Source organism: Pogona vitticeps, chromosome 5, assembly GCF_051106095.1.
Source record: "Pogona vitticeps strain Pit_001003342236 chromosome 5, PviZW2.1, whole genome shotgun sequence".
Classification (NCBI taxonomy): Eukaryota; Metazoa; Chordata; class Lepidosauria; order Squamata; family Agamidae; genus Pogona; species Pogona vitticeps.
In genome coordinates this window covers 177,995,039-178,020,949 of record NC_135787.1, presented here as the reverse complement: position 1 = coordinate 178,020,949, position 25,911 = coordinate 177,995,039, and the positions used below count along the sequence as shown (strand labels likewise).

Sequence of the window (25,911 nt, the reverse complement as noted above, 5' to 3'; positions counted from 1 at the left end):
GGCCAAAGTATTGGAGCCTCAGCTTCAGGATCTGTCTCTAGGGCTACACCTATATAAATGTGTTGTTGGGTATGTTGGATAGGATCTAACACAAAAATCTTCACAGCTCTCCCCCAGTACATTATATGCAGCTGATAACTTGTGCCATAGCTGTTGATGGTCTGCATCTTTAACTGGACTCTGGATTTTTAAAGAGAGAGCACATATCATCTGTGCAAGGAAGTATGTAGGAGTACAGAGATAGAAAACCTATAGCCTTACAGCTGCTCTTGAATTTGAACTCCCTCACCAACCCTTGTGATCAAGGATGATAGGAGTTGCCGGGCCACAGGTGACCCATTTCAGCATTAGTGCCTTTCATTAGAAAGATCTCTGCTCTGGTAAGAAAAGTGAGTATGGCCATGGGGGAACTCTTAGACTGAAAAGCAAGAACAACTTTTCTCTTGGAACATATGTCCATGGTGGTGGAAGAGAAGCTTGCTTGCTCTCGCTAGTTGGCACAGAGCTGCATGTCTCTGTGTAAATCTTCCCTCCATTCCATGGACCTCCAAAGGCCCTGCCCTTCATAATATTCACACATGAAGAGGTTCCTTCAGATTGGCTCTGTATCCTGTTCGGTATTCCAAACACTCACAAAATATACAGGACCCAGTTGGGGCACAAGATAGAGCCCCTCTTGAGTACCAGCAAACCCTCTTCTTCTCAGAGTAACCAAACTGCTGCATGATTTTTACTGTTTTGTTGAAAATGTTACAAAAAGTCAAGAGGAAATAAAGTTGCAAGCAGTTTCGAAAACTAGCTCCAAAATTCAAATGCAGTCAAACAGTTTGTGAAGCAAATAAGTTTGAGGTCAAAAAGTTTGTGAAGCAACAAGGTTTGAGGTTAAGGCAATTCCAGAAGAGTTTCCACACAAAATAAGAAAGCTAAGTGTCCTGGACTACTTACATAAAAACAAAACTTCAGCGTACTTGCAGAGCATCTACAGAGTAGCAAGACAGCATGTGAGCACAGCCTTTTCTTCAAATAAACTAGGCTAGACTAGGGCCTTCCAGCCTTTTAAGCGCCTTCTGTCAATCAGGTTCCATACCACCCCGAAGCTTCCGGAATGGAATAACTTTTGTTGAAGTAACTTCACTCCTTCCCTCTCCCTTTTTCTCAGTTGAAACCAGTTCTTCACTAACGGATGAGCCTGTTACCAGGAGAGAGTGTTTTATGACCTTGAAAATTCCTTATCTCACATTGATAGGACACAGCTACCACAAACCTCCCAATTATCAGGCAGTTTCTCCCCTTTTCTTCTGGCTTCCTCTTACCCAGCACAAGCTAACAGGTCCAAGTTTCAAAGACCCTGAAACCATTGTCCATTTTCCAATCTCCTGACAGGTTGCAATTTAGTTTTTCCCTTAAAATACCATATAAAAGTATCAACTGACAGCAGACGCAACAAAAGGTTGTCGTAAATAACTACAGTTCAAAACTTTGCTTTAAAGCATCCCAAATAGCAGGGCTAGTCTGTTTCTGAAAAATGCTCAGACTTAGTCATTGACATCTCTCAGGAACAGAAGCCACAATTATGAATATGGAAGCTAAAACCAAGTGGTACCCATCATCAGTATGGAAGGTTTCATCGTATATTTATTTGTAATACTGTACTTCTAGAGTATTCTAATGAAAGCAGCTGACAGTGTATCAAATAAATAGCAACAACTATAACAATCCAAAAGAATGCTAAAAACAGTGGAAGTATTTTTTTAAATATTATATTTATTTTAAAAGAACCCAAGGTGGTTTATAGTATTAAACAAATGAATAAAATAAAATAACCTAGTTTTCATTAAATCCATTATATCAGTGAGCACATACAACTTTATATCAAACACTGCAAAGAAACTGACCAAAGGCAGCATCTTAAAAATAGACAGGAGAGAGAAAATAAAGCCAAGGACAGAAATAGGACAAACCAAGATTGCAGTCTAGACACCATACAACGACATATAGCTCTCCATTCTACACAAGCGACCTGGGTTGCTGTACAATTAGTCTATACACCTGTTTCTTGGTTTGGTTTGGTTTGGTTTTGGCAGCTACTGTATACCTCTCAACTATGACAGGTTTCCTTCCAGTTCCCACTCGCATCTCCTCTCTCTCTCCCTTGTCGCCCCCCTTGCAGGTTTCATTTTTTATTTTATATGCCATGAAGGCATTTCGGACTTACAGTGCCCCTATGAATTAATTATCTTCAGAAACTCCTATCATTAATAGCCTTACTCAGGTCCTGCAGAGTAGAGGCTTCCTTTATTGAGTCAGTTCATCACATATTCAGTCCACCTCTTCTTTTATTGTCTTCAGTTTTTCCTGGCATTATTATCTATTACACTGAGCCTGTCTTCTTGTGATATGTCCAAGGTAAGATAGCCCCAATTTAGTCATTTTAGCTTGTAATGAGAGTTTAGGCTTGATTTGATACAGACCCCGTCTGTCTGTCTTTCTGTTGTTTGTAAAGTTCCTGTCGACTACACTAAAAGTGAATAATTTTTCCTTTTCTCTCAGCTTTTTTCATTGTTCAACTCCATTGCCTGATCTAGTTTTCTGTACTATATCTTCTATACTTAGATTGAAAAGATACAGAGATAAAATACACATTTATCTGACATCTTTGTCTATGAGAAACCATTTTGTTTCTCCATATTCTTGGATCCTTTCAAGGAGGAAGGCAGGGTAAAAATATTTTAAATAGATAAATGATAAATACTCATAGATTCTTACTGAGAGTCTAGGTTATGCCTTAAGACAGTTGGTGTCGCACATTCATTTCTTTTAGCTTTTTATCATCCACACAGTCAAAAGCTTTGCTGTAATCTATAAAGCATAGAATGATTTTCCTCTAAAATTCTGTGGGATGTTCTAATAGCTAATGTATGTTTTCAGTATGATCTCTAGTGCCCTTTCCTTTTCTGAATTGAGTTTAAACATCTGGCATTTCTTGCTCAATATACCATAAAAATCCTTGTTTTTGTTTTTTTTTTGCATTCTTCCCTGATAGGAACTTTGGTTTCAATCCACATTCCTCTGGTTTACAGTTGATTTTTATTGTGCAAAGCTGTTCTTTACATTATTTTGAAATTCTTCTGAAATGTTATTTAAATTGTTATTTGGTCCTGTGATTCTTCTATTATTTCTTCACCTTTGCTATACATTTTGATACTTAATGTTCATAGTTTATATCATAATCCACTTCTGAATTTGCTTTTGCTGAAAAAACCTCACTTCATAATGTCCTGCTTCCAATTACATAGTCTGTTTCATTTTTATATTGGCCATCTGGTGACATCCACATGTATAGTCATCTGTGTGGCCGCCTGGAGCATATATTTGCAATTAACAAATTGTTGGCTTCAAAGAATTCTATGAGTTTGTCTCCTTCATTTGTAATTCCTGGGCCAAATTGTCCAATAGTGTTCAGTTCGGTTTTATTTTCTGTTTTTGTGCATAAGTCACTCAAGATTATCTGCATGCCCCGTTTCAGTATATGATCATGTGCCTCCTGGATAATTTCATTAAAGCTTTCTATTTCTTTTTCATCACCATTCGTAATTGAAGCTTAAACTTGAATCATAGATATATTATTTGGCGTTTCATGCAGTGTGCTTGATATTATATGGTTTGACTTTACAATACAATGCTTAACTGCTTGTGGTATGTTTTACCTCTCAACTAAAGCCAAGCTGTTTCTTTTGAGTTCTTTTTCAGAGTAACATAGTTTGTAATTATCTGGTTTAAAATGTTCTGTTCCAACTCACATTAGTTTGCTTGTACCAAGTTCTGCAATGTTTAAATGTTAAATTTCCTGTTTTATAATTTTGAGCAACATTGATTTTTATTCTTTACGTTTCATGTTCCAATTATATACATTTTGCTTCTTTAGACTTCTGCTTCTGTGCACATTAGAGATCTTCTAGGGATAATTGAGGCATCTCTCCTGGTTCTGGGGATGTAAAAGCTGCCTACCTTCCTCAAGCCCCAGATAAATTACCCTTTGATGACGACAGTCTTTGTAGCTGTACTAAATATCCTTCCTGTGAGCTCTTCAAGGCTGCAGGTTTTGTTAGGCTCAGGGGATAGGAGTGGAGACAAGATAGATGTTAATGCACAGCCCCTTGGCGTTAGTCTTTCCACCAAGCCCCCTTCCAGACATTTACACCTGTGCAGATATTACAGAGAGCTGCTATGTTTTAATGAATAAAGTGTCACACTAGGATCAAATCCCCACTTGGCCATGGAAACTCACAGTGGGTTGGTAGTGGTAAACCACTCCTTGAATATCCCACATACCTTGAAAACTGTTGCCCTAACTTGGAAGCATCTTGGTGGCACATCACAGCTGATATTACAGCCAGGTTGTTAGGAATAAAGACTGTCAAGGGAATTCCAGATTTTAAGCTCTATCCAGCTGTGGTTCAAAGCATGGGGAGCCAGCATGCATGAAAGGGGGCATGCTAACCTTACCCCGTCTGCCATCTTTTTAATCATAGAAATACAACAGCCTGAAAACCAGGAGGCTGATTTAGCTAGGTTGCCTTTCCTGACCTAGAACCCCAATTAGAGGGGCTGGTATTGGATCATATGGAGTCTGCCTAGAAACAGCCTCCTCCTCCTCTTCAGACCACCGTGTTTCTGTGATTGCTTGCATGCATTCTCCTCAACATGTTTGCAGGCTCCACGTGGCATAAACTGAACAGGGCTTTAGTGTGCTTGATTCTTTGTCTGGTCAAGACTCTGGTTCACATGGGCAGTTACTTTAGGCCAGTATTGCATCACTACTCCCTGTCCATAAAAGAGTGGTACTTACCTTGCATTCACAGCATTGAACAGGAATTAAATTCTGTACCACAGAAGGTGGCATTCTGTCATCTCTGTAATCTGTCCATAATATATGGAAAATCTCCATCAGTTAATCTCTTTGTAATTTTATTTTACTATCATTTGTGGAGTTGGGGCATTACAGTTTTGGGTAACTTGAGTGCTGATAATCATTGTGAACTGCAAGCTGCCTGCAGCATGTTGAAATCGCATCCACAAACAGTGGAAATCTATTGAGTCACCCTTCTGACTTCTGAAATCTGTGCAGCCCTGGGCCACACACTTTTACATACTCCTTCCTAGCTAAGAGTTTAAATCTTGCTGTTTCTTCTGCCTTCCTAAAATAATAAACCAAAAATCTGTGGCATTTGTACCACACAAGCAACCATGTCCTTTGTATCTAAATGTATTTCCAATAATTAACGGCCAAAATCCTGTTGCTTGGTGTACTGAATTGCATTAGAGTAGACCTACTGAATCAATGGGGATTTGGCGAGTCACCTCCTCTGTGAATTCTGTTGATTCAAATGAGCCTACTCTAGCTGCAATTTAAGATAGGTAAGAACTAGAGTAGGCCCATTTGAATCAATGGAAATTATGGAGGAAGTGACTCATTGAATCTTTCTTGAGCCAATAGCCTAACCTAGTCTGATTTGCTACACTAAGCAGCAGGATTTTGCCTGTGTCCTTTTACAAAGCATCTCTCTCTCTCTCTCTCTCTCTCTTTTTTTTTTTTTTTAATGAAGCTGGGGTGATATTATTTATTTACCAGCCTGCTCCTGATTCTCTATGCATTTATCTTTTCTGATGATGTGTTTGTGGTTTATTGTTTTTCTCTAGTGGGAGCCACAGGGCAGGGTGGAGACCTGATGTCGGATCTCTTCAACAAACTGGTCCTCCGGCGCAAAGGTAAGTTTACAGGGTGCCAAGCTGTTTCTCTCCCAGGGTCCAGCAAAGTAAAAGCCTGTGGTGGGGTGGACAAACCTGTTAGCAGAAGAGCTCTGTCCTCACAACCGAGCTGCTGCTCATTTACAGACTTGTGACTGCCATGCTCAGAGCCTTTTTTTCTATCTTGAAGAAACCTCTATGTCAGGGGTCTCATAGGGCTTGGTTTCTAGCCCCCTGATTATCCTTGTTGCCCTCCCCTGAGCTTGTTCCAATTTGTCAGGATCCCTCTGGAAGTGTGGAGTCCAGAACTGGATACAGTACAGTGGTGCCTCGCTTAACGAGCGCACCGCATAACGACGAAATCGCATAGCGATCCGTTTTTTCGGATCGCTAATGCGATCGCTTAACGTCTTTTGAATAGGGCTCAATTCGCTTTGCGAAGACCGGTAAGCGTTTCGCTTACCGATCTTCGCAAAACGAAGCCCGACAATCAGCTGTTCGGCGGCCAAAATGGCCGCCGGAAGCGCGGAAATGGCCGGAAATGGCCCAAAATGGCCGCGCGCAGCGTTTTCGCGCCCTCGTTAAGCGAGGCGAGGGCGCGAAAATGGCTGCCGGCCATTACGAAGCTTCGTTGAACGGTGAGTATTTGGCCCATTTGGAACGCATTAAACCATGTTTAATGCGTTCTAATGGGCTTTTCTGTACCGTTTAACGATGCTTCAGCATAGCGAAGGTTAATCCGGAACGGATTAACCTCGCTATGCGAGGCACCACTGTACTTGACAAGGGCTTTATGGATGAGGCGGTGCAGAGATTTATCCAATTCAGGATATCATTAATGACAATGGTATTGAGAGCAGTAAAGAAATTATATTGTAGCAATATTGTAGCAGTAGTAATATATACAGAATTGTCCTTTCTCCAGTCCTTTGGTCATACATGTTACACTGTACATGGGAAGCAGACTGGGTGGAAGAGAGGAAGGGAAAAAGAGGGACACAATATATAACATCAGGACACAGGTGCTGTTAAACCATTTCTCCAACATGAATTTTCCTGTTCAAGGTGTTCTTAATCTGAAGCGTGGAAAGAGAAATACAGTAGGGGTACCAGGCTGTTACGGGGAATCCCGTCTATATAGTGCTCTCAGTCAGCATGTGACGCGTATGCCGATTAGTGGAGTTACTGCCACCATTGTGCTTATTGCAGGCTCTCTAGACTGAATGGTACATGAAAAGAAATAACTGAACTATCTAAATATTAACATTCTTAACCAAAATGCAGCCCAGAGTCTGCCACTGGTGTCCATTGGCTGCTGCCCCTTCCTTTTCTGGCAGTCTGATAAGACTTTCTTAGTCTTTCTTAGATATTGCCCACAAAGTTAATAAGTTAATAAGTACATTCAAGTTTTCCAAACCAGTTAGTCAGAAACAGAACTCCATGGAATCACTCGAACCACAATTTGGTGGCTGCTTCCCCTTTCCTCCTGTACTTTGCCAGAGAGAAAGACAGTCCTGGAACACTCTGAAGCTTCAGCCATTTCATGCCTGCTCATGGAAGTGAGCCCAGGCGGTTGGCTTTCACAAGATTGTACAATATGGCAACGATTCGATGAGTCACTTCCTCCATAATTTCCATTGATTCAAATGGGCCTACTCTAGTTCTCCGCTCTGGGGTTTGGACCTAGCCTAGTGACTCTACCTTCCAGTGACCCCAAGAACAGTTTCATTTCCGTAAATCTTCCCCTGCCTTCATATAGAACTGTACTCAATAGTATTTCCCTTGGGCTGTTTGCTGGATCATACCAGTTTTGCAAGGGCTCAGCACCCTACTGGATTCCCAGTGTTTCTGAATTCAGAAGGTTCTCTGCCTTTTCCCCTATAGATTGTCTCCAGCCTACAATGTCCCTCATTTTCCTTAGTATGTACTTCTGGCCTCCATTTCTGCTTGCTGGGCTAGCAGAGTGGAACTCTTGATCCAGCGCCTTTCCCCTCTTCATCACCTAGATTTCAGCCATGCCAGTCTGGCAAACTGGAAGAATCCTCGAGGCCACTTGCTTAATGTTAACATGCTTGCTTTTTGTCTCCCACAGGCATCTCTGGCAAAGGGCCTGCAGCTGTAGGGGACAGCAACGCTCCCAATGTGCCAGGCGGTGCCTTTGGCCGCATATCAGACACTATTCCACCCCTGCCACCCCCGCAGCAGCCAGCTGGTGAAGAGGATGAAGATGACTGGGAATCTTAGGTGGCTGCCTTCACTGTTTGTAAACGGTGGCGATTCCTGGGCTGAAAAATATGGCAACCTGAAGGACACTAGTCTCTCCGGAAATGCCGTTTTTGTCTCTCACCCCCTTCTTTTGGCTTGTTTTCAATTCCTCTTGCATACACTTACCATCAGATTAACAACTAACATTTGCCTTTCCTACCTCCATAAGCATGAATGATCTCTTCCACCTTGTCTACTCAGCAGAATCTGCTGCTGGGAAATTATGCCTGGAGGATCAAAGCCAGTTCTGTCCTTGAGAGAAGAATCCCCAGTAAAGTATAATACCATGTGCCCAGAGCATTCAAGCAGCTCTCTTCAGCAAACAGCTGTCTTCGCCTCCTGTGGTAGGACTCAATCCTGGGCTCTTTCCTTTGCTAGTGGGGAGAAGGGCCTGTACTGTAAGAATATACAAGCGTTGCTGGGTGAGACTTTTTATTTTCTGTCTCAACTCCGTTCTCCCTGTTTGCAAGCAAGACTGCTCACCTGTCAAGTACAGGTGGATGATTGATTAAAAATACCTATCTCATTACACGGGACACCTGATATGTTGATTGTTGTGCATCTGAAATGCCCTTAAGGAAGGGAAATTGCAGCGCTGGGTTTGGCGTTTTCTTATCCCTGCCCAGCAGGAACCTCCTGCTAGAGGTAGCTATGGCTCTATCAAGGCAGAGCAGAAGCTCGCTTGAAGATGATGTGTGTAAAGTCAAGGAAGGTATTACATTAGCAGCACCTACAGTGCATCATTATCTTTTTGCCAGTACAAAAATCGGATTCAGGATTTTTCTCATCTCTGTCTTCATCATCTCCTGAGACATTTAAAAAAATCAGAACATGATTACAGTATTATACAGGGGAAGAATCTACTTCCTCTGCTCTTATTTGTAGCTCTTCAGTTGAGGGAGATGGTGTTTGTGTGGCATTATTGCTGCAGGGACAGGCAGCAAGAGAAAATCAGCATTCCATAAGACAAAAGAACAGGGGTGCCCCAAACAAAAAAAAAAATGTAAGTTTGGTCCTGGACCAAATGTGGTACAGGTGTAGCAGACCATCTGCTCTTGCTCTGTGCCTAATTTGCAGGCATTTGGGCAAATGGCTTTTGACTTACCATTTTTTAAAAATTAAAGCTGTTTTACTCTCTCATGCAGACACCAGCAACTTTCGCACTGCCATCCATGAAGAGACACCATCCAAGGGAAAAATCCCAGCAGCTGACTCCTTTTTTCATCAGTTAACCACTTCTAACCCAGACACAGAGCCATTGGCAGGGCTGTTTCTCAGCAACTATGAATGGTAGTGACCACAGGAAGGTATCCTGTAATTATCTTGACTGCTGCCATTGATTATGTCAATGTGTTGGGGGTGACCACCTACCCCCGGATCAGAACCAAAGTGGTTGCCCAATTTTAAAAACCAATATAAATATACATAGTTCCACCCCTGTCCACCTGCAGCTCATCAAAGTTGCCCACTCCCATTTAAGGCTCCCTCATTTTAAGGCAGAACCATATTTGTGTCACCCTGAAAAAAAGGGTAGTGGTGCCCGACTTAATTACGTTAAACGACGAATCCGCTTTACGATGGTTTTTTTACAATCGCTATTGCGATTGCACAATGATGTTCCTATGGGCTTTTTTCGTTTGACGACAATCAGTTCCCTTCTTCGGTAACTGTTCGCTTAACAATGATTTTAAAACAGCTGATTGGCGGGTCACAAAATGGCTCCTCGCTGTTTTCAGGCACCAAGAAATGGCCGTCCTGTGCAGGATCTTCGCTGGACGATGAGGTATTTCACCCATTAGAATGCATTAACTGGTTTCTAATGCATTCTAATGGGTTTAATTTCGCTTGACGATTTCGCTTAACAGTGATTTGAACGGAGCGGATTATCATCGTCAAGGAGGCACCACTGTATCTGTGTCACAACTGCATCAGCATAGGAAGCAAGGCGGGTGGGCAAGAGGTCCTAGCCTTCAGTACCTGGCTACTTAAAAGGGATAGCCCAACCACCCATTTATACAGTTATAGGATGCACTTGCTTGAATGTAAATAGTGGAAAGCAGGTGCTAGCTGTAGCCCACTCACCCCTACATTCAATTTTAATTAAGTCCTTGCCTCTATTTCTATGCATTTAGGGTTTGGAGTTTTTCCTTTTGTTTTATACTATACTTTGGAAGTGTAAATGAAAAGTGTTCTGTGAGTTCTCTCCCTCTTTCTTCCCCCACCCCCGTCAGCAAAGGGGAGAAATGTAATCTTGATGGCCCACAGCAGCAGCCCTGTGTGACTTCTCTGACACTTAAAAGTTTAGATAAGCAAGCTGAAGCCAAGTGCTTCTTGGGTCAAGGGAGTCATTAAACTGCTCAGCCTCGAGGCTTTGTGCTTCAAAAGCAGAAGGGACCCTTAAGTCACTGTCCTTTTGACACATCAAGAATTGTGTTCTTTTTGTTTTGTTTTTTTCCCTTTGACAGAGCTGGTGGAGAGGGAAATTGCTTAGCATGTCTAGTTTGAAAAGATATTTGAAACAGGGCAGGAATGGAAAACTTTACCCTCTATAATTCGATGAGGAGCACCTACTAAAGTTTTCTTTGGCAACCAGTTTTTGTCATGCTGTTAATCATTCACCCTGGACTTTGAGCAAGACAAGCTGGTTGGATAGCTCACTTGAAGGTTAACAACTGGTTTTGGTATCTGGCTGCATAGCCAGAGGTTGGGAGTTTGGTTTCCCGCTACGTCTCTTCCGAGTAGAGCCAGCCTGTACAGCTTTGGGCATTCCCTGAAGAAGGGAATGATAAACTACAGTGGTGCCTCGCTAGACGATTACCTCGCAAAACAGTTAATTAGCAAGACGATGGGTTTTTGCGATCACTATAGCGCTTTGCAAAACAGTTTCCCCTATGGTGATTTTTGCTAGGCGATGTTTCGGTCCGTGCTTCGCAAGACTTTTTTTCTGGGACGGTTTTTCACAAGACAATGATTTTGACAGCTGGGTCCACACTTCGCAAAACGGTTTTCCTATGGGCGATTTTCACAAGATGACGATTCCCCCCCCCATTGGAACGCATTAAACAGATTCCAATGCACTCCAATGGGGAACCGCATTTTGCAAGATAATGTTTTCGCAAGACAGTGATTTTTGCGGAAAATATTAACATTGTCTTATGAGGCACCACTGTACTTCTGTGTAGTCTACCTGGAAAACTCTGTAAAGGGTCACCATAAGTCAGAACTTGATGGCATGCAATTATTATTATATATTACAAGACAGAACAGCTGAAGCTGAGGTTGTTCTACTTTGAGCACTTGAGAAGGCAGGATTCTCTGGAAAAGGCAGGAAGGGTGGGAAGGGTGGAAGGTAGCAGGAAAAAAAGGATGGCCAATTATCAAATGGACTGACTCCCTAAAGCAGTGGTCCCCAACCTTGGGCCTCCAGATGTTCTTCAACTACAACTCCCAGCTCCCAGAAGCCTTCACCACCACCTCTGCTGGCCATGATTTCTGGAAGTTGAAGTCCAAGAACATCTGGAGGCCCAAGGTTGGGGACCACTGTCCTAAAGGAACCAGAAACTTGAGTCTGCAGGAGCTGAACAAGGTTGCTGAGGACACGATATTTTGGAGTCTGCTCACCGTAAGTGGGGAGCGACTTGATGGCACATAAATTATTTGCACAAAACCTATTCTATTACCAGACTTATGGAAAGACTGGTAACTACCACTGATGCAAGAAGCAAGGAGTAACACAACAAAAGCACATGAATTTGTTATAGTCCAGGGATGGGTGATTTGTATTGTTCCAGATTAGCTGGGCCACAGTTCCCACCGTTGTTCCCATTGGAGTGACTGGAACTGTCATCGAGCAGCATCTGGAGGGCCACACCTTGTCCAGCTCATGTGACCATTCAGACCTCTTCCCTCCCCTCCCGGGCAATAAAATAACTCTGTCTGATGTTAGAATAAAACCTCCTCAGCAAAAGATCAGACAATTATCTTCAATTACACAGAAAAAATATATTGTTTGTGTGAAATATTAACATGTGGCATATTCATACACAGTGAAGGCACTTTGTACAAAGGGAAGCTGGGAGCGGTGAGCCAGATGCCTTCCCATCACGAAGAGGATGCCTCACAAGTTGATCTCTTTTCCCAGTAGAACTACAAAACGGAAAGCAGACAGAAAATTACCTCGGACATAAAGACAAGGAAATCGAGAGTGAAAAGGAGGGTACTCCTCAGCAGGAAACGCTGGAGATTAGCCTAGATGTGGTCGTTTGTCCCCTTCAGGTCCTCTGCAATGGTATCACTCCCCGTTTCAGCTGCCCCTGTGACTGACACTTGGCTAAGCAGAGTTTCGGGGGGGGGGGGGTCAGAGCTCACCTTTCTCAAGGCTGCAAAGGCTGGCCCAAAAGTGCTCTTCACCTGGGTTCTGCTTTTAATCCACTGAGGTAGCTTGTTGGAAATAGCGGGACGTGAGTACCTGTGATCTAAGAGCACAATGCTGGCAAAGTCCTTCTGATGTCGGATTGCTCTCCCTATGAAAGAGACACAACAACCCACAAAGAGATGACCCACCACGCCTGCCAGCCCATTACCATCTAATGGCATCCAGTGTTTTAAGTCAAATTAGGGAATCGCCTCGCAGATGACTGGCAGCTTCATAAAAGGACTAGCTCAGGCAGCAGGGGGTATAACCACCCAACTTTCTCTGCCTTCCAACATAGTCCCCTATGTTCTTCTACTAACAGTAGCTCAGATTTCTACTCCCAAAGCTGGTAAGCATTTAGTGCAGGTGGATTCGATCTAAATCAAATTATGTACTCAGAAAGACTTGATTTAATCATGTGGTTTTCCACTACCAGCAGAGTGCACTCTTGCTTGCTTGCTTTCATGCACACATTTTTAAAACTACTGGAAAATAGGCTTTCTTTTTGAAAGGCCTATACTTTTTTAAACAGTGATTTTTATAGATGTACATTTTTTAAAAAAACTCTTAACAATAAACTTTTTAAAATCTGATTTAATCTTTAAAAAATCCAATACAAACAAGAAAATAGAAAGGTTACTTACCTGTAACTCTGGTTCTTCGAGTGGTCCTCTGTGAATTCACACTAATGGGTTAAATCTGCACTTGTGCAGAGGCCTCGGAATATTCTAGAGCTTAAAGTAACACTTTTGGCTCCGCCCCCCAGGACCTCATGGTCTGCCCGCCCTAACAGTTACCTCAGTTCCCCAAATTCCGCTGCTGCTCTAAGGTGAGACAGCCGTGACGGAAAGAGGGGAGGACGGGCGGGACGTGTGAATTCACAGAGGACCACTCGAAGAACCAGAGTTACAGGTAAGTAACCTTTCTTTCTTCTTCGTGGCCTCTGTGAATGCACACTAATGGGTGATTAGCAAGCTTGCCTCCGATAGGAGGAGGGACGTCACGGCAAAACAGCAGACAGGACCGCGCGTCCAAAAATGACATCCTCCTTGGCCCGCAGATTCAGGCGATAGTGAAAGATGAAGGCTGACGAAGTGGGCCAAATGTCAGCTGTGCAGGTGTTTGAGGAAAAGCTGTAGAAGTAGCCAAAGTTCCGGTAAAATGAGCATTCACCGGGCGCAGGTGACTAGATTTGCGGGGGGAAAAACAGCCCTGCAAACATAGAACGATAATGCTCTGCGAACATCTAGCAGGTGAAGAAACCTCTCTACATCTGTAGGCAGTTAGGAAAGAAAGTGGGCAGACTGATAGGCGGCCGAACATGAAACTCAGTAGAAACTTTAGGTATGAAGGAGACATCTGGGAACAGGATAACTTTGTCCAGGTGACAAAGTAGGAAGGGAGGATCCACCTGAAGTGCTACTGGAAGTAACTGCAACTAAGAAATAACCTTGAAAGTCAACAAATGTCCAGCAATTGTGGTCAGTGGCTCAAACGATGAATACGAGAGGCACTCAGGACAGTGTGAAGAGTCCACTGTGGTATAGACTGGCCCCATGGAGGGTAAAGGTTTGCCGTACCATGGGAAAACCTCTTCATTTAGGGTAGCGAGTAGTAATTTTGGTAAATGCCAACCAATTGCAGAAATAGAATTGATTGGTAGAGGGCTTCCGGGAGTGTGATAATATGGAGTTTATTGAGGAGGAATTCTCCATGCCATGAGGTGAAGAGCTTGTAGACCTGGACGGTACGTTTTCCCTTGATTCTGGGTCAGAAGATGAGGAATAGACAGGGGTCTCAAGGAGCCTGACGACATTGTCAGCAGTGTTGTGAACCACAGCCGTATGGGTCAGTATGGAGCTATGAGGATCACGGTGGCATTGTCATGTCATATCTTCACTATTATGCACAGTAGGAGAGGTATTGGAGGGAACATGTACATGAAGCAGCCCTTCCAGGGCACCATGAGGGCGTCTCCTTGAGAGTTTACCCCTAGTCCAGGCCGTGAAAGATAGATGGCACACTAGCTGTTCACCTCAATTGCAAGGGCATCTATGGCAGGGAGGAACCAAAAAAAAAAAAAATCTCTTGCAGATTCTGATGAATGTGCAATGGTCCAAAGATCACTCGTGTATTTGGTATGTTTGCCTGCTCAGATGGTCTGCCCATGTGAAGTCCTGGGCGGAGATGTGCACAGCAGACAGAAAGATGTGGAATTCTAGACACTACTCCCAAAACTGAACAGTCAGGTACAGTAGAGGAAGAGAATGGGTGCCTCCCTGTTTGTTGATGTAGTACATTGCTGTCGCATTATCCGTAGTAACTTGGACAGCCATGCCTAGGTTGAGAGTTAGGAGCGCCTGAAATGCTTTGAAGATGGCCAGCAATTCCAGATTTTTTTAAAAAGAGAAAGTTTTACTTCACTGACCAGGTGTCGTAGATATGAAGACTGGTACAGTGGGGTCCCATCCGACCAGACTGGAGTCTATCGTGATTCTCGAGGTAGGTAGGAGTGGAGCAAACAGTCTTTCCAGGGCCAAGTCTTCTGGGTTGATTACCAGCAGGGTTGGTGTGCAAGCTCATAAGTAATCTGGAGGCATATGTAGGGCGTATTTTTCATGGGGTTAAACAGGGCAGATGCCAGGGCTGTAGGGACTGCCTCTTGAGCCTCGCGGGCTTTATGACAGATGTGGTGGAAATCATGAGTCCCCGAAGATTTTGGGCCTGATGGGCTGTGATCCAAGACAACGGAGGGGAGCGACATATCAGGGAACAAATTTAAACCATGCCATTCTGGGAAAGGAAAAGCTCTTGCCGGCCAAGATTCCAATACGGCCCCTATGTGAATACTCGAGGCGCCGTCGAGAGCTGAATGGCAAGGCGCTGAACTCTAAAATGGGCCTTCCTAGAGAGAACGGAGATCTATAAGGCTGAACGTTGTACGACCATGCTGTTTTCCTCATTCTTTGAAGGCCATCTAGGGATCGAATAACCTAGAGCCATCAAAGAGCAAGTCCCCTATTCCAAATCTGACATAATCATAAATGTTGGCTGAACTTAGCCAATCGTGTCTTTGCAAGGTTACCCCAGTCATGAGTTGTTTGGAGGTGGCCTCGATAATGTGATGCGCTATCACACTCTCTTGCTGAGTGAGGGACATGGCGTCTTAATGGAGAGCAAGCCCTTTCGGATTAAATGCTGCTGGGGCTGCCTGAAGAGAGGGTAGTGCACAGTTAGAGAGGCTGACATGGTAGGCGCCCATAGTTGCCATGTAGATGAGCTTTCTAACCTCCTCGCTGCTCGGTGTGGTAGTAGATCTCGAGCGTGATCTGGCTTGTGTGGCGTCCACATCGACATAAGGAGGAGGATGCCTAGTTAAAAATCTGTATTGGTACCATAGGTCTTGTACAGATTTTCTACAAGCCTGGACATTTTAGGGACAGAGAAGGGCTTTTCCCAGGTCTACTGAAGCAAGCAGAATAAAGATGGGATAAGGGACAAGCGCAGGGAAGGCACTGATTCCTCATCAATATCTGCATAAACCTTATCAGACTCTGTTTGAAGTTGATGCACTGTTAAATCAAGAGCCTTATCGATTCTCTGTATCATGTTAGAACATGAATGAAATTTGGAAATGAGGGATGGAGGAAAGCCATCACAAATATCAGAGTCTGGCAGGGTCAGGTGAGGAGTGGTCTGGTGCCATGGAGTCAGAAGACTCAGAGTCAGAGTCATGGGAAGTAGAAGAAAGTGGAGCATCAGAAGTGAAAAAGGACTTCTGGTTTCTTTTTCAGTATCCTTCCTCATATCATCAGTATTCAGTATCTTCCTTAAGAATACTTCCTCAGTACCAGGCGTTTCTTATGGGCATATATTGTTTTAGTCTTCCGCTTGGTACCGTAGCATGGTACCAGCACGTTTTAACCTCCTGGTACCAGCAAGTTTTAGCCTTCCGCTTGGTACCAAGGCATGGTACCAACATGTTTTAATCCCCTGGTACCAGCATGTTTTAGCCTTCCGCTTGGTACCAAGGCATGGTACCACCACGTTTTAACCTCCTGGTACCAGCAAGTTTTAGCCTTCCGCTTGGTACCAAGGCATCGTACCAGCACGTTTTAACCTCCTGGTACCAGCAAGTTTTAGCCTTCCGCTTGGTACCAAGGCATGGTACCAGCATGTTTTAATCCCCTGGTACCAGCAAGTTTTAGCCTTCCGCTTGGTACCAAGGCATGGTACCAGCATGTTTTAATCCCCTGGTACCAGCAAGTTTTAGCCTTCCGCTTGGTACCAAGGCATGGTACCAGCATGTTTTAACCTCCTGGTACCAGCCCGTTTTAGCCTTTCGCTTGGTACCAAGGCATGGTACCAGCATGTTTTAATCCCCTGGTACCAGCATGTTTTAGCCTTCCGCTTGGTACCAAGGCATGGTACCAGCATGTTTTGACCTCCTGGTACCAGCATGTTTTAACCTTCCACTTGGTACCAAGGCATGGTATCAGCATGTTTTAATCCCCTGGTACCAGCATGTTTTAGCCTTCTGCTTGGTACCAAGGCATGGTACCAGCATGTTTTAATCCCCTGGTACCAGCAAGTTTTAGCCTTCTGCTTGGTACCAAGGCATGGTACCAGCATGTTTTAACCTCCTGGTACCAGCCTGTTTTAACCTTCCGCTTGGTACCAAGGCATGGTATCAGCATGTTTTAATCCCCTGGTACCAGCATGTTTTAGCCTTCTGCTTGGTACCAAGGCATGGTACCAGCATGTTTTAATCCCCTGGTACCAGCAAGTTTTAGCCTTCCGCTTGGTACCAAGGCATGGTACCAGCATGTTTTAACCTCCTGGTACCAGCCTGTTTTAACCTTCCGCTTTGTACCAAGGCATGGTACCAGCATGTTTTAATCCCCTGGTACCGGCATGTTTTAGCCTTCTGCTTGGTACCAAGGCATGGTACCAGTATGTTTTAACCTCCTGGTACCAGCCTGTTTTAACTTTCTGCTTGGTACCAAGGCATGGTACCAGCATGTTTTAATCCCCTGGTACCAGCATGTTTTAGCCTTCCACTTGGTACCAAGGCATGGTACCAGCATGTTTTGACCTCCTGGTACCAGCATGTTTTAGCCTTCTGCTTGGTACCAAGGCATGGTACCAGCATGTTTTAATCCCCTGGTACCGGCATGTTTTAGCCTTCCGCTTGGTACCAAGGCATGGTACCAGCATGTTTTAACCTCCTGTACCAGGGAGGCTTCATGGTACCATCTCATCTTATGTCTTTTGGTATCAGGAGATGATCTCTTTCTTTGGTACCGGAGCCCGCGGGAGTATGGGGACCTGGGAGGTCCATAGATGTTCAGGCATCTCCAGTAACGGAGGTTCCCTCGGTACCAATCGGTGCCTCTTCCTCCTGATATCAGGGAAGGACGGTACCGACGATGTCGAACTCTCATTGGAGGATTCCGATGAGGACTCGGAGGACTCGGAGGATGAAGCTTCCGCAGCAAGGCTGTATAGCAGACGCGGATAATACAGCTTTTGCATTTGCTGCCTCCAACGTCTCAAATAGCTCTTAGAGAGCTTGAGCGGTTGCAAGTCCTCTTTAGGCGCATGCTCTTTAGCTTCATTGGGGCGAAGATGTCGAGCCCCGTGGGGTGAGACCTTCGGTCCCGAGTGGCTCGGAGACCGGGAATCTCTAAAAGATGGCGCCAAATGCTTCATTTTCGCCTTCTTGTTTTTCGCAAGTCCTCTTTAGGCGCATGCTTCTTCGCTTTATTGGGGCGAAGATGTCGAGCCCCGTGGGGTGAGACCTTCGGTCCCGAGTGGCTCGGAGACCGGGAATCTCTAAAGATGGCGCCAAATGCTTCGCTTTCACCTTCTTGTTTTTCGGAGAGGATGTTGCAGGGATAATTCCGGAGTAGGAAGAAGCAGGACCGACGACGGCGGTGAAGAGCCCTAGGAAAGAAACTCAACAGGAGACTGAGGAGTGAGGACAGGCAAGGACGGGGAAGCCTGTGGTGGCAGGCTAGGAATAGCCGAAGAATGAGGGGTCGGTGGTTATAAAACTAAGGGTTTGGCTTTAGTTTTAGAGGCTTTACTCTTTTCCCTAGGTTATATATGAGGTAAAGGGTCGGGTTCTGCGGACGCAGAGGCCGCTTCAATGCATACACAAAGATTTTTGTGCGACTCTCCAAGGCAATGCAGCTTTTAAAAGTAACCTTGGGAGATGAGGAAGCCTTGGAGGCCTGGGAACAGTCCAAGGGGGGGGGGGGGAAGGGGGGAAGGGAGGTGGAAAGAGGGAAAACCCTCGCAAAGGGCCAAAACGCACACCTCCCCTCCTAAATAATAAAGTCTTTGTACTTTCCTTAATGAAGAATCGAACAGGAGCCAAATATTTTCCAGGAATTTCCAATAATTTCACGGAGCTCTAGCCAGGAGACCTAACTGCAGCAGCGGAAAAAATGGAACTGAGGTAACTGTTAGGGCGGGCAGACCATGAGGTCCTGGGGGGCGGAGCCAAAAGTGTTACTTTAAGCTCTAGAATATTCCGAGGCCTCTGCACAAGTGCAGATTTAACCCATTAGTGTGCATTCACAGAGGCCACGAAGAAGAACCAATCCTCTTAGTTTGTTTTTAATCACTGATTTTTATCCACTCTGCTGGCAATAAATAATAAACAGTTTATGTTTACTGTTTAATTCTATATGCAAGTTAAGTTAACAATAGAAAGCTACTTCATCCCAGTTCAAACCAGTCATCTATCTAGCCCAATGTTGTCAGGTCTGACCTGCAAAAGTTCTCCAGGTCTCTTAGACAGATATCTGTCACCATCTTTCCTTGAGCCTTTCAGCTCCTTATAGCAAGAACTGAACTGAAGTCCATCTGCATGCAAAGCCCATTTTAAACCAGAACCTCTCCTCAACTAATTAACCCCCAGTTATTTTGGTGGTCCTAAGGCAATCTTGTGCACAAGTCCTTGGCTTTTACTGACCCACAGGCCGGGCTCATGTACAACAGCAAGAGCATGCCTGAATTGCTGATTCCTCTTGAGAAGCCCCCAGAGTTCCCGCCAGAGGGAAGAAGCAATTGTTTTCAAACCTGAGAAGTGCAGAAAACTTTTGGTATGTTAGGGCTCTGTGGCTACAGGCATCGCAGATGATGATGACAACTCCTAATGCTGCCTAATGGTTTGCAGCTAATGACCACACAGGAGCAAGGTAGGCAACACAAACGATCCATTTCTGAGAGCATCAAATTTCTCCCGGCCGTCATTTCTCTTACTGTAGCCTTACCTATTGACTGGTTGACTGCTTTCATACACAGGTTCTCTATGAGTGTCCTGCCCGGGGCTTGGCCTGAAGACTTGGGCTGAGGAGGGAAAACCACAAAATCACGAGTTTTCAAAGGAGCATCTATGTTAGTCTGCACAAGCATATCAGACAAGAAATAATGCAAGACAAAAGAAGAGACAAAATGGTTGTGACACCTTAAAAGATAACTATTATATTTTAATGGGAGCTTTCATGATGTCTGAGAAAGTAGACTTGATCTGTAAAAGCTCACATTAAAATTACAGTGAAGACTGAAGTGTCACAATGTTTTTGTCTCGTTTTGTTTTCTTCCTTGTCCAAGATAGCATGAGCAAGTCAGCCTCAGAATTTCAGCCTTCCTTAATGACCTCTAGCAAGATCAAAAACCCAACCTTTACAGTTGCTAATCTCGGGGAAGAGGCAGACGGGTCTGTAAGGAACCAGGCAAGTCTATTTTGGCCTGGGTTTCCAGGCCAAGTTGCAGCTGGGTGGAAGACACCTTAAGAGGAGGGGTAAATAAAAGACAGCTGCCTGAACTAGTGAAGACACTGTCAGGATGTCGAGGACTGGGGTGAACGTGAAGACAAAACAGATTCCAAAGCCAACATCTTTGCTAAGTGTGAGCGCTAAATAAGCATCAGTAAGTCCGGGAGGCAGTGGAAGATAGGAGGGCCTGGCATGCTCTGGTTCATGGGGTCACGAAGAGTCGGACACAACTAAGCGACTAAACGATGACGACGACTAAGTCCTAGAGGGAAGTATCTGGGATCTGCTGCTCGGAAAACCAGAAGAAGCCTTCCCTCACTTTACTGCCCCATTTGCAAACAAACAACTCTTTGTAACAGGGAAATGCTGACACAAACCTTATCATCCCAAGCAAACAACCCTGCCTGTAGCGCAACCTTCAATGACCTTCAACAGGGCAAGTTTGCTCAAATATTTGATACTGCTGAAGCATCAAGCAGTGCTGAATTTGTCCTTCAAGACAAGGCACACACAGCTAGCGCATTGCTTTAGACATAAGCAATGTTCTGTTGAGACAGGATCAAGCATTCTGTATCACACAAATGAGCCCTGAGACCTGTTGTTCTCTTTCAGCCACTCTTACGATTCACTAATTCAGTATCAGCTAAATTATTTCATTAGGATGAAGTTATTTAACTCTGTTTTCACATAAACATGACAATCCCTCCTACTTGCAACGGGGTTGGAAAGCACAATTGATTCAAATGATTGGGTCCAGAATCTACCTTCCATGGAAAGGAGAGAGATTCATGGGAAAACTATGCAAATTAATAATAAGCATCATAAATAAAGGTACATTAGTAATTATATGATGGTATTATTTAACCTTAACCATATTCAGATGGTATATATTTTTGCAATCACTCACAGAAACGAAGTAACAGCATGAAGTTCTCCAGTTAACAGCAGTGAAGGCGTGGATGAAATTCCATATTAACTTTGAAGCAACTACTAAGGATAACATATCCCTCTGTGAGAATAAAACATGCACCCTCCCGAGACAAAGGCTCCAAAACAGAGTTTCAAGCCAGCGGAACTGCTGGGAGGCTTCCTGATTCCAGAGAATGCATTCAAATTCAAGTGGAAAGAAAACAATTACTTCAATGACCTTCAACAGATAAGCTAAGAGGAAGACTGTACTGTACCCTTTAATTACAACTGAGTTTATCAGAGAGGTGTGTGTGTGTGTGTGTGTGTGTGTGTGTGTGTGTGTGTGTGTGTGTGTGTACACACACCTCTGATAAACTCAGTTGTAATTAAAGGGTACAGTACACACACACACACACACACACACACACACACACAATAAACTCAGTTGTAATTAAAGGGTATCTGTATATAGGAGCTGATTGTAATTGCAAAAATGTGTACCATCCAAATGTGGTTAAGGTTAAATAATACCATCATTTGGAAAGAAGAAAGGAAGGCGGCATTACTGCTTATTTTTAGATGTCCCTCTCTCTTTTCACAATTCACCCCCAAGACCCTCTACATAGCATTTTCACCAAGCTAGAGATGCCACTGTGGGGAACAAGGAATGGAGAGTTTAAAGGATGGCTAGAAGGTGATTCGGCACTCTAATTGCTCAGTCAATGCATTAATCTTTTGATTCTGTATTGTAAGAAAAATACAGAATGGAACAAGAGGACGTGGCTGGTGAAACAGAGGCCCTGATGAAGCAGTTACGCCCTTGTGCTTTGCCGTAATAACATGTTAAGAAAAACGGACTTGGCCAACTGGGAAGACACAGGCTCTTACCATTGTCTTATCAAGATATGCCATTTTCTCTTGAAGTTCTGGAGACTTGATATTGGGATAAGGCATACCTACCATAACCACACACCTGAGAGAAGAGCAGAGATGAAAGAGAGAAAGAAAGAAACGCATTACCTGCAGGAATTTCTTTGGCTTTTGCAACAGCCTTGCAATGCCACTTTGCATGTGAATGTTCAATAGATGCTTTTCACCTTAGTGTCCATTGACCATATTGTGTATCAATGAGGCCAGTTTTCCTGTTTGTAGAATCATGAGCAGAAGCTCTAGAGAGTTTCAAACAGAGCTAAAAGGGAATTAATAAAGACAAATCTATGGCTGGGGGTGGTGAAGGGAGGAGCAATTCCCTACACATGGATTGATCTCATAGACTGTAGGCAGCTGGTTTGTAATCAGATGGACCTAGCCCAGTCGGGAGACGGAACGTGAGACCATGTTGTGCTCCTGGACTACAGCCCCTCTTCAAGGCAGCACCCATTATTCCCTGGTCAAGTTCCTGAGACCGGGCTTCCCAACTGAGATTGGTGTGCTTACAGCAGCAATGGCAGTGTAGCCGTGCTTGGAGCAGATGATTATAGCCTCAAGCCGTGCCTCTTTCAGAGCTGCTGTTTGAAGCAACCTTGAATAGGCCCACCTTCCATTTCAGACGAAAGGGTTTCTGCAATCCAGCTGCACATGTCCACACCATTTTTAACACTCTAAACAGGAGGCATGAAGGGGACGCAGGCATCTGCTGATGGTTAAAAATGGGCAATGAACTTGTGCCTCTGCAAAGGCTCACATCAGTCCTAGACAGCATTACCAATGACAATGGATGGTTGTCTGCAGCCAAAAATCTGGCAGAAACAAACATTTCCCATCATGTTCTATCTAGACTAATGCTCAAGAATTCCCCTCCAGCAATCCAAAACTCCAACTTTTCACTCAGAGTGGATTTCTTACATTTATTCAAGTTTCAAAGCTGCATCAGATGGGAGGGCTTAACATCCCACACCCCCAATCAGAAGCTGATTGCTCATTTACCTTCCTAGGTCGTCAGAGAAATTGATGCCTTCACTCATTTTGCCACCAACAACAGAAAACAGCAATGCTCCCGTCATGGGCCCCTCTGCTTGGCTGCAACGCTGTACACACAGACAAAAAGGCCAGAGATGGCAGGGTGGGCGCAAAGACAGGAGAGGAAGCAGGAGTTGTGTCCAGCCACAAGGGTCACCCCTTCCCCAGCACTTAGGCATCTGCCAGTCTGCCCTCTCTCACCTTAATGCACTTGGCATACTCTGCCAACACCTGCTCCACCTGATTAGCTCTTTTTGGTTCCTGAAAGATCTGTTGAAATCATAATGGATTAGTTGCTATACAGGACCAAAAAAAAGGGATGAACACATACAGAGATGATACCATGATGTGGCTTCTACCCAAACACAGAAACAAACTGATACCAGGTACCTTGGAGGAACAAAGTCAAAGTTAAAATCCATTTAGAGCTGCAGATGTAACCAAAAGAGAGGAGAAAAGTTCTCTGACATATTTAAGACTATTAGTCTCATTCTAGAATGAGTCTCATTTAAGTTACAAACTACTTTTCTGAGATGCGTATTCAATCTCTCAAACATCTGTACCTCGTATACAGTTCTGGGGCTAGGATCAGAGTACATTCCTATATCTACCCAGTAAATACACAAAAGAGGGGAGCATGGGGTTACTTATTAGGTTGAACATCTCCGTCCGTCCCTCTGCCCAAAGGGAGGTATCCATACACTTGATGCAACTCTCCAGACCACTGCTCTCAAAATGGGGCCACCCTGCTCCCCCTCCTCCTGTGTTGACTTTAGGTAGCCCCGATAGGGCTCATGATACTCCCTTGGTGGCCTGGGGCAAAAATCAATCTCTCTGCCATACCCATGTCTAAGGGTTGCTATGAGATTAAATGACGGCTCTGAGGAAAAGGGCATGCGTTTGTCTCCTCTGCCCTCTTTTCTCTCTCTCTCTCTCTCTCTCATACACACATCTCTTGGAATTTGTCATAAATGAAATATGTGAGAACAACAAGATTCAGCTGTCAAGACTTCAAAAGCTTACATTTTGCTTCTCAAAAATACAACCCAAACGAAATTAGGTCTCCCGCACCACAGGAGCATGTACAAATCTCCTTCCCTCCCATATACAAACATGCTACACTTTCCGAGCTTCTAGAAGCCATGGAAGGCAGCCCATCTAGGAGAAGGAAAACTCCAATTTCAAACCTCCACTGCCTTGCGGCTATATCCACTCATGGTAAAGGCTTCAGGAGTTAACCTAAAGGCAAAATCCGGAGCTGGAGTCCCGAAGGCAGTTCGTGTCGTTCTGCCAACTCCTACAATGCCGCTGGAACCAGTTGTATTGGCTCTTGCCTTTCCATTGGACCATTTCAGCAACGTGGAAAGGGGGGATCTACTACCTGGGTAACAGCCTATCCTCTGTATTATTTTACCCAGGCTTCATGCTCTGGAGAGGACACTCCTCGATACAGAGAACATTACCATAGTCTCTCGAGACTGAAGGATGCCTATGCTACATGCCGTGAAACAATATCCCATCCAATTTAGATCCAGGGCAGGAATCTGCCATATAAATGGGGTCCCTGCTTCACTGCGCAAGAAAGGAGAACAAGGAAAGTAGAAGAAAACCAGAGCAAAAAAGCCCCAGCTGGCCAATAAACAGTTTTTGGTTTTAGAAGCATTTGCTGCCACATCAACGCATTAGGGCAGCGGCCGAGGGTTGGACAGATAATTACCTTCTTCTTAGCAGCCAGCTGGGCGAGCAGCCCTGTCTTCCCCCAGTGCGTGTACACCTGTTTCTCATAATCGTAGGATGGGAAGAAGCACACCATCCCCCCTGGGACAATGTTGGACAGGTTGCAAAGAATCCGCCCCGTCTCCTCCATCTAAAAACAGAGAAAAATATGACCCTCTCCATCCTCAGATGGACAATTCTTATGCCTGCTAGTCTGCCTTGTATCTCTTGTCACCCCCATTGCCAAACCATGGAAATGCAACACCAAGAAACAGCAACAATTCTACCTCCCAACAGGGTGCATGCTCCCCTTGCGCCTTGTTTAAGGTGAAACTCAGTAAGACACTAGTGGCAGGAAGACCTACTGCTCTGGTGGGTCCAGAGGCATGAATGTGCCCTCCCACCCCAGAAGCTGCCAATCCCAGATTGACAAGCTTCAATCACATGATGAAGGACTGAATGTTTCCAGCGGCTTTGACTCGCCAAAGAAAAGGCTGCATCAACCACTACATCTTTCCAAGTAATTTCTCCTGCATGATAAAGAGGGCTGTCAAAATGCTTTGCCGGATGGGTCTGCATCTTGCATTTAGCAGAGCCACAGATTCCCTTAAGAGCAATAAATGTGGCCTTTGGGGAACAAGCCTTACGCTTAGGGTCACCGCAACAGGTAAGGCTGCAGAATAGGGAGGGGTAGGAAAATGTGGCTCTCTACCCCCTCCGCCATCCAAAGGGGACCTCCCAAAGCCATATAAGACACTCAACAGCCTGGGTCCGCCTGATGCTGTCAGCCGAGAAATCTACAACATTGGGAGCAGCAAAGAAGACAGCCCTTTCATGGTTTTGTGTTTTCTTCTAGAAAGGTGCCTTCCTCAACCAAAGGTGCTCTATTTCAAGTTTCATCCCTCCTCAGCCCAAGACAGCCAACAGCCTCAGAGCAGGGAAAGCTACAACAGGGAAATTATGCTTTTTCACAGGGCAAAACCCAACATGATCAAGCAAAGGGACAACACCAGCCCAACAGCGTGGTCTTCCTTTGAGTAACTACCCTATCACATTATGTCTGCCATGCAGCTGCTGCTACAAGATGAGGCTCTTGGCCAGACTTTGGAAAAG

General features: G+C 44.5%; 2 protein-coding genes across 12 annotated transcripts in view; one reads left to right on the top strand and one right to left on the bottom strand.

The window, feature by feature from the left end:
- WASHC1 (WASH complex subunit 1) overlaps positions 1-8,549 on the top strand; it is a 64,351-nt gene extending 55,802 nt beyond the window's left edge. For all 8 annotated transcript variants that reach the window (XM_078376286.1, XM_072999899.2, XM_072999894.2 and 5 more), the window contains 2 exons: positions 5,701-5,769; positions 7,841-8,549. In XM_078376286.1, the coding sequence (XP_078232412.1) occupies positions 5,701-5,769; positions 7,841-7,992 (221 nt within the window). In that variant the 3' untranslated portion in view covers positions 7,993-8,549. The remainder of the gene's footprint in view (positions 1-5,700; positions 5,770-7,840) is intronic.
- Positions 8,550-12,000: 3,451 nt separating this feature from the next.
- DDX11 (DEAD/H-box helicase 11) overlaps positions 12,001-25,911 on the bottom strand; it is a 52,638-nt gene continuing 38,727 nt past the window's right edge. For all 4 annotated transcript variants that reach the window (XM_020789058.3, XM_072999891.2, XM_072999888.2 and 1 more), the window contains 7 exons: positions 24,800-24,949; positions 23,284-23,352; positions 23,050-23,150; positions 22,012-22,096; positions 19,711-19,786; positions 12,382-12,536; positions 12,001-12,159 (listed from right to left, as the gene is read on the bottom strand). In XM_020789058.3, coding sequence (XP_020644717.3) covers positions 12,115-12,159; positions 12,382-12,536; positions 19,711-19,786; positions 22,012-22,096; positions 23,050-23,150; positions 23,284-23,352; positions 24,800-24,949 — 681 coding nt within the window. In that variant the 3' untranslated portion in view covers positions 12,001-12,114. The remainder of the gene's footprint in view (positions 12,160-12,381; positions 12,537-19,710; positions 19,787-22,011; positions 22,097-23,049; positions 23,151-23,283; positions 23,353-24,799; positions 24,950-25,911) is intronic.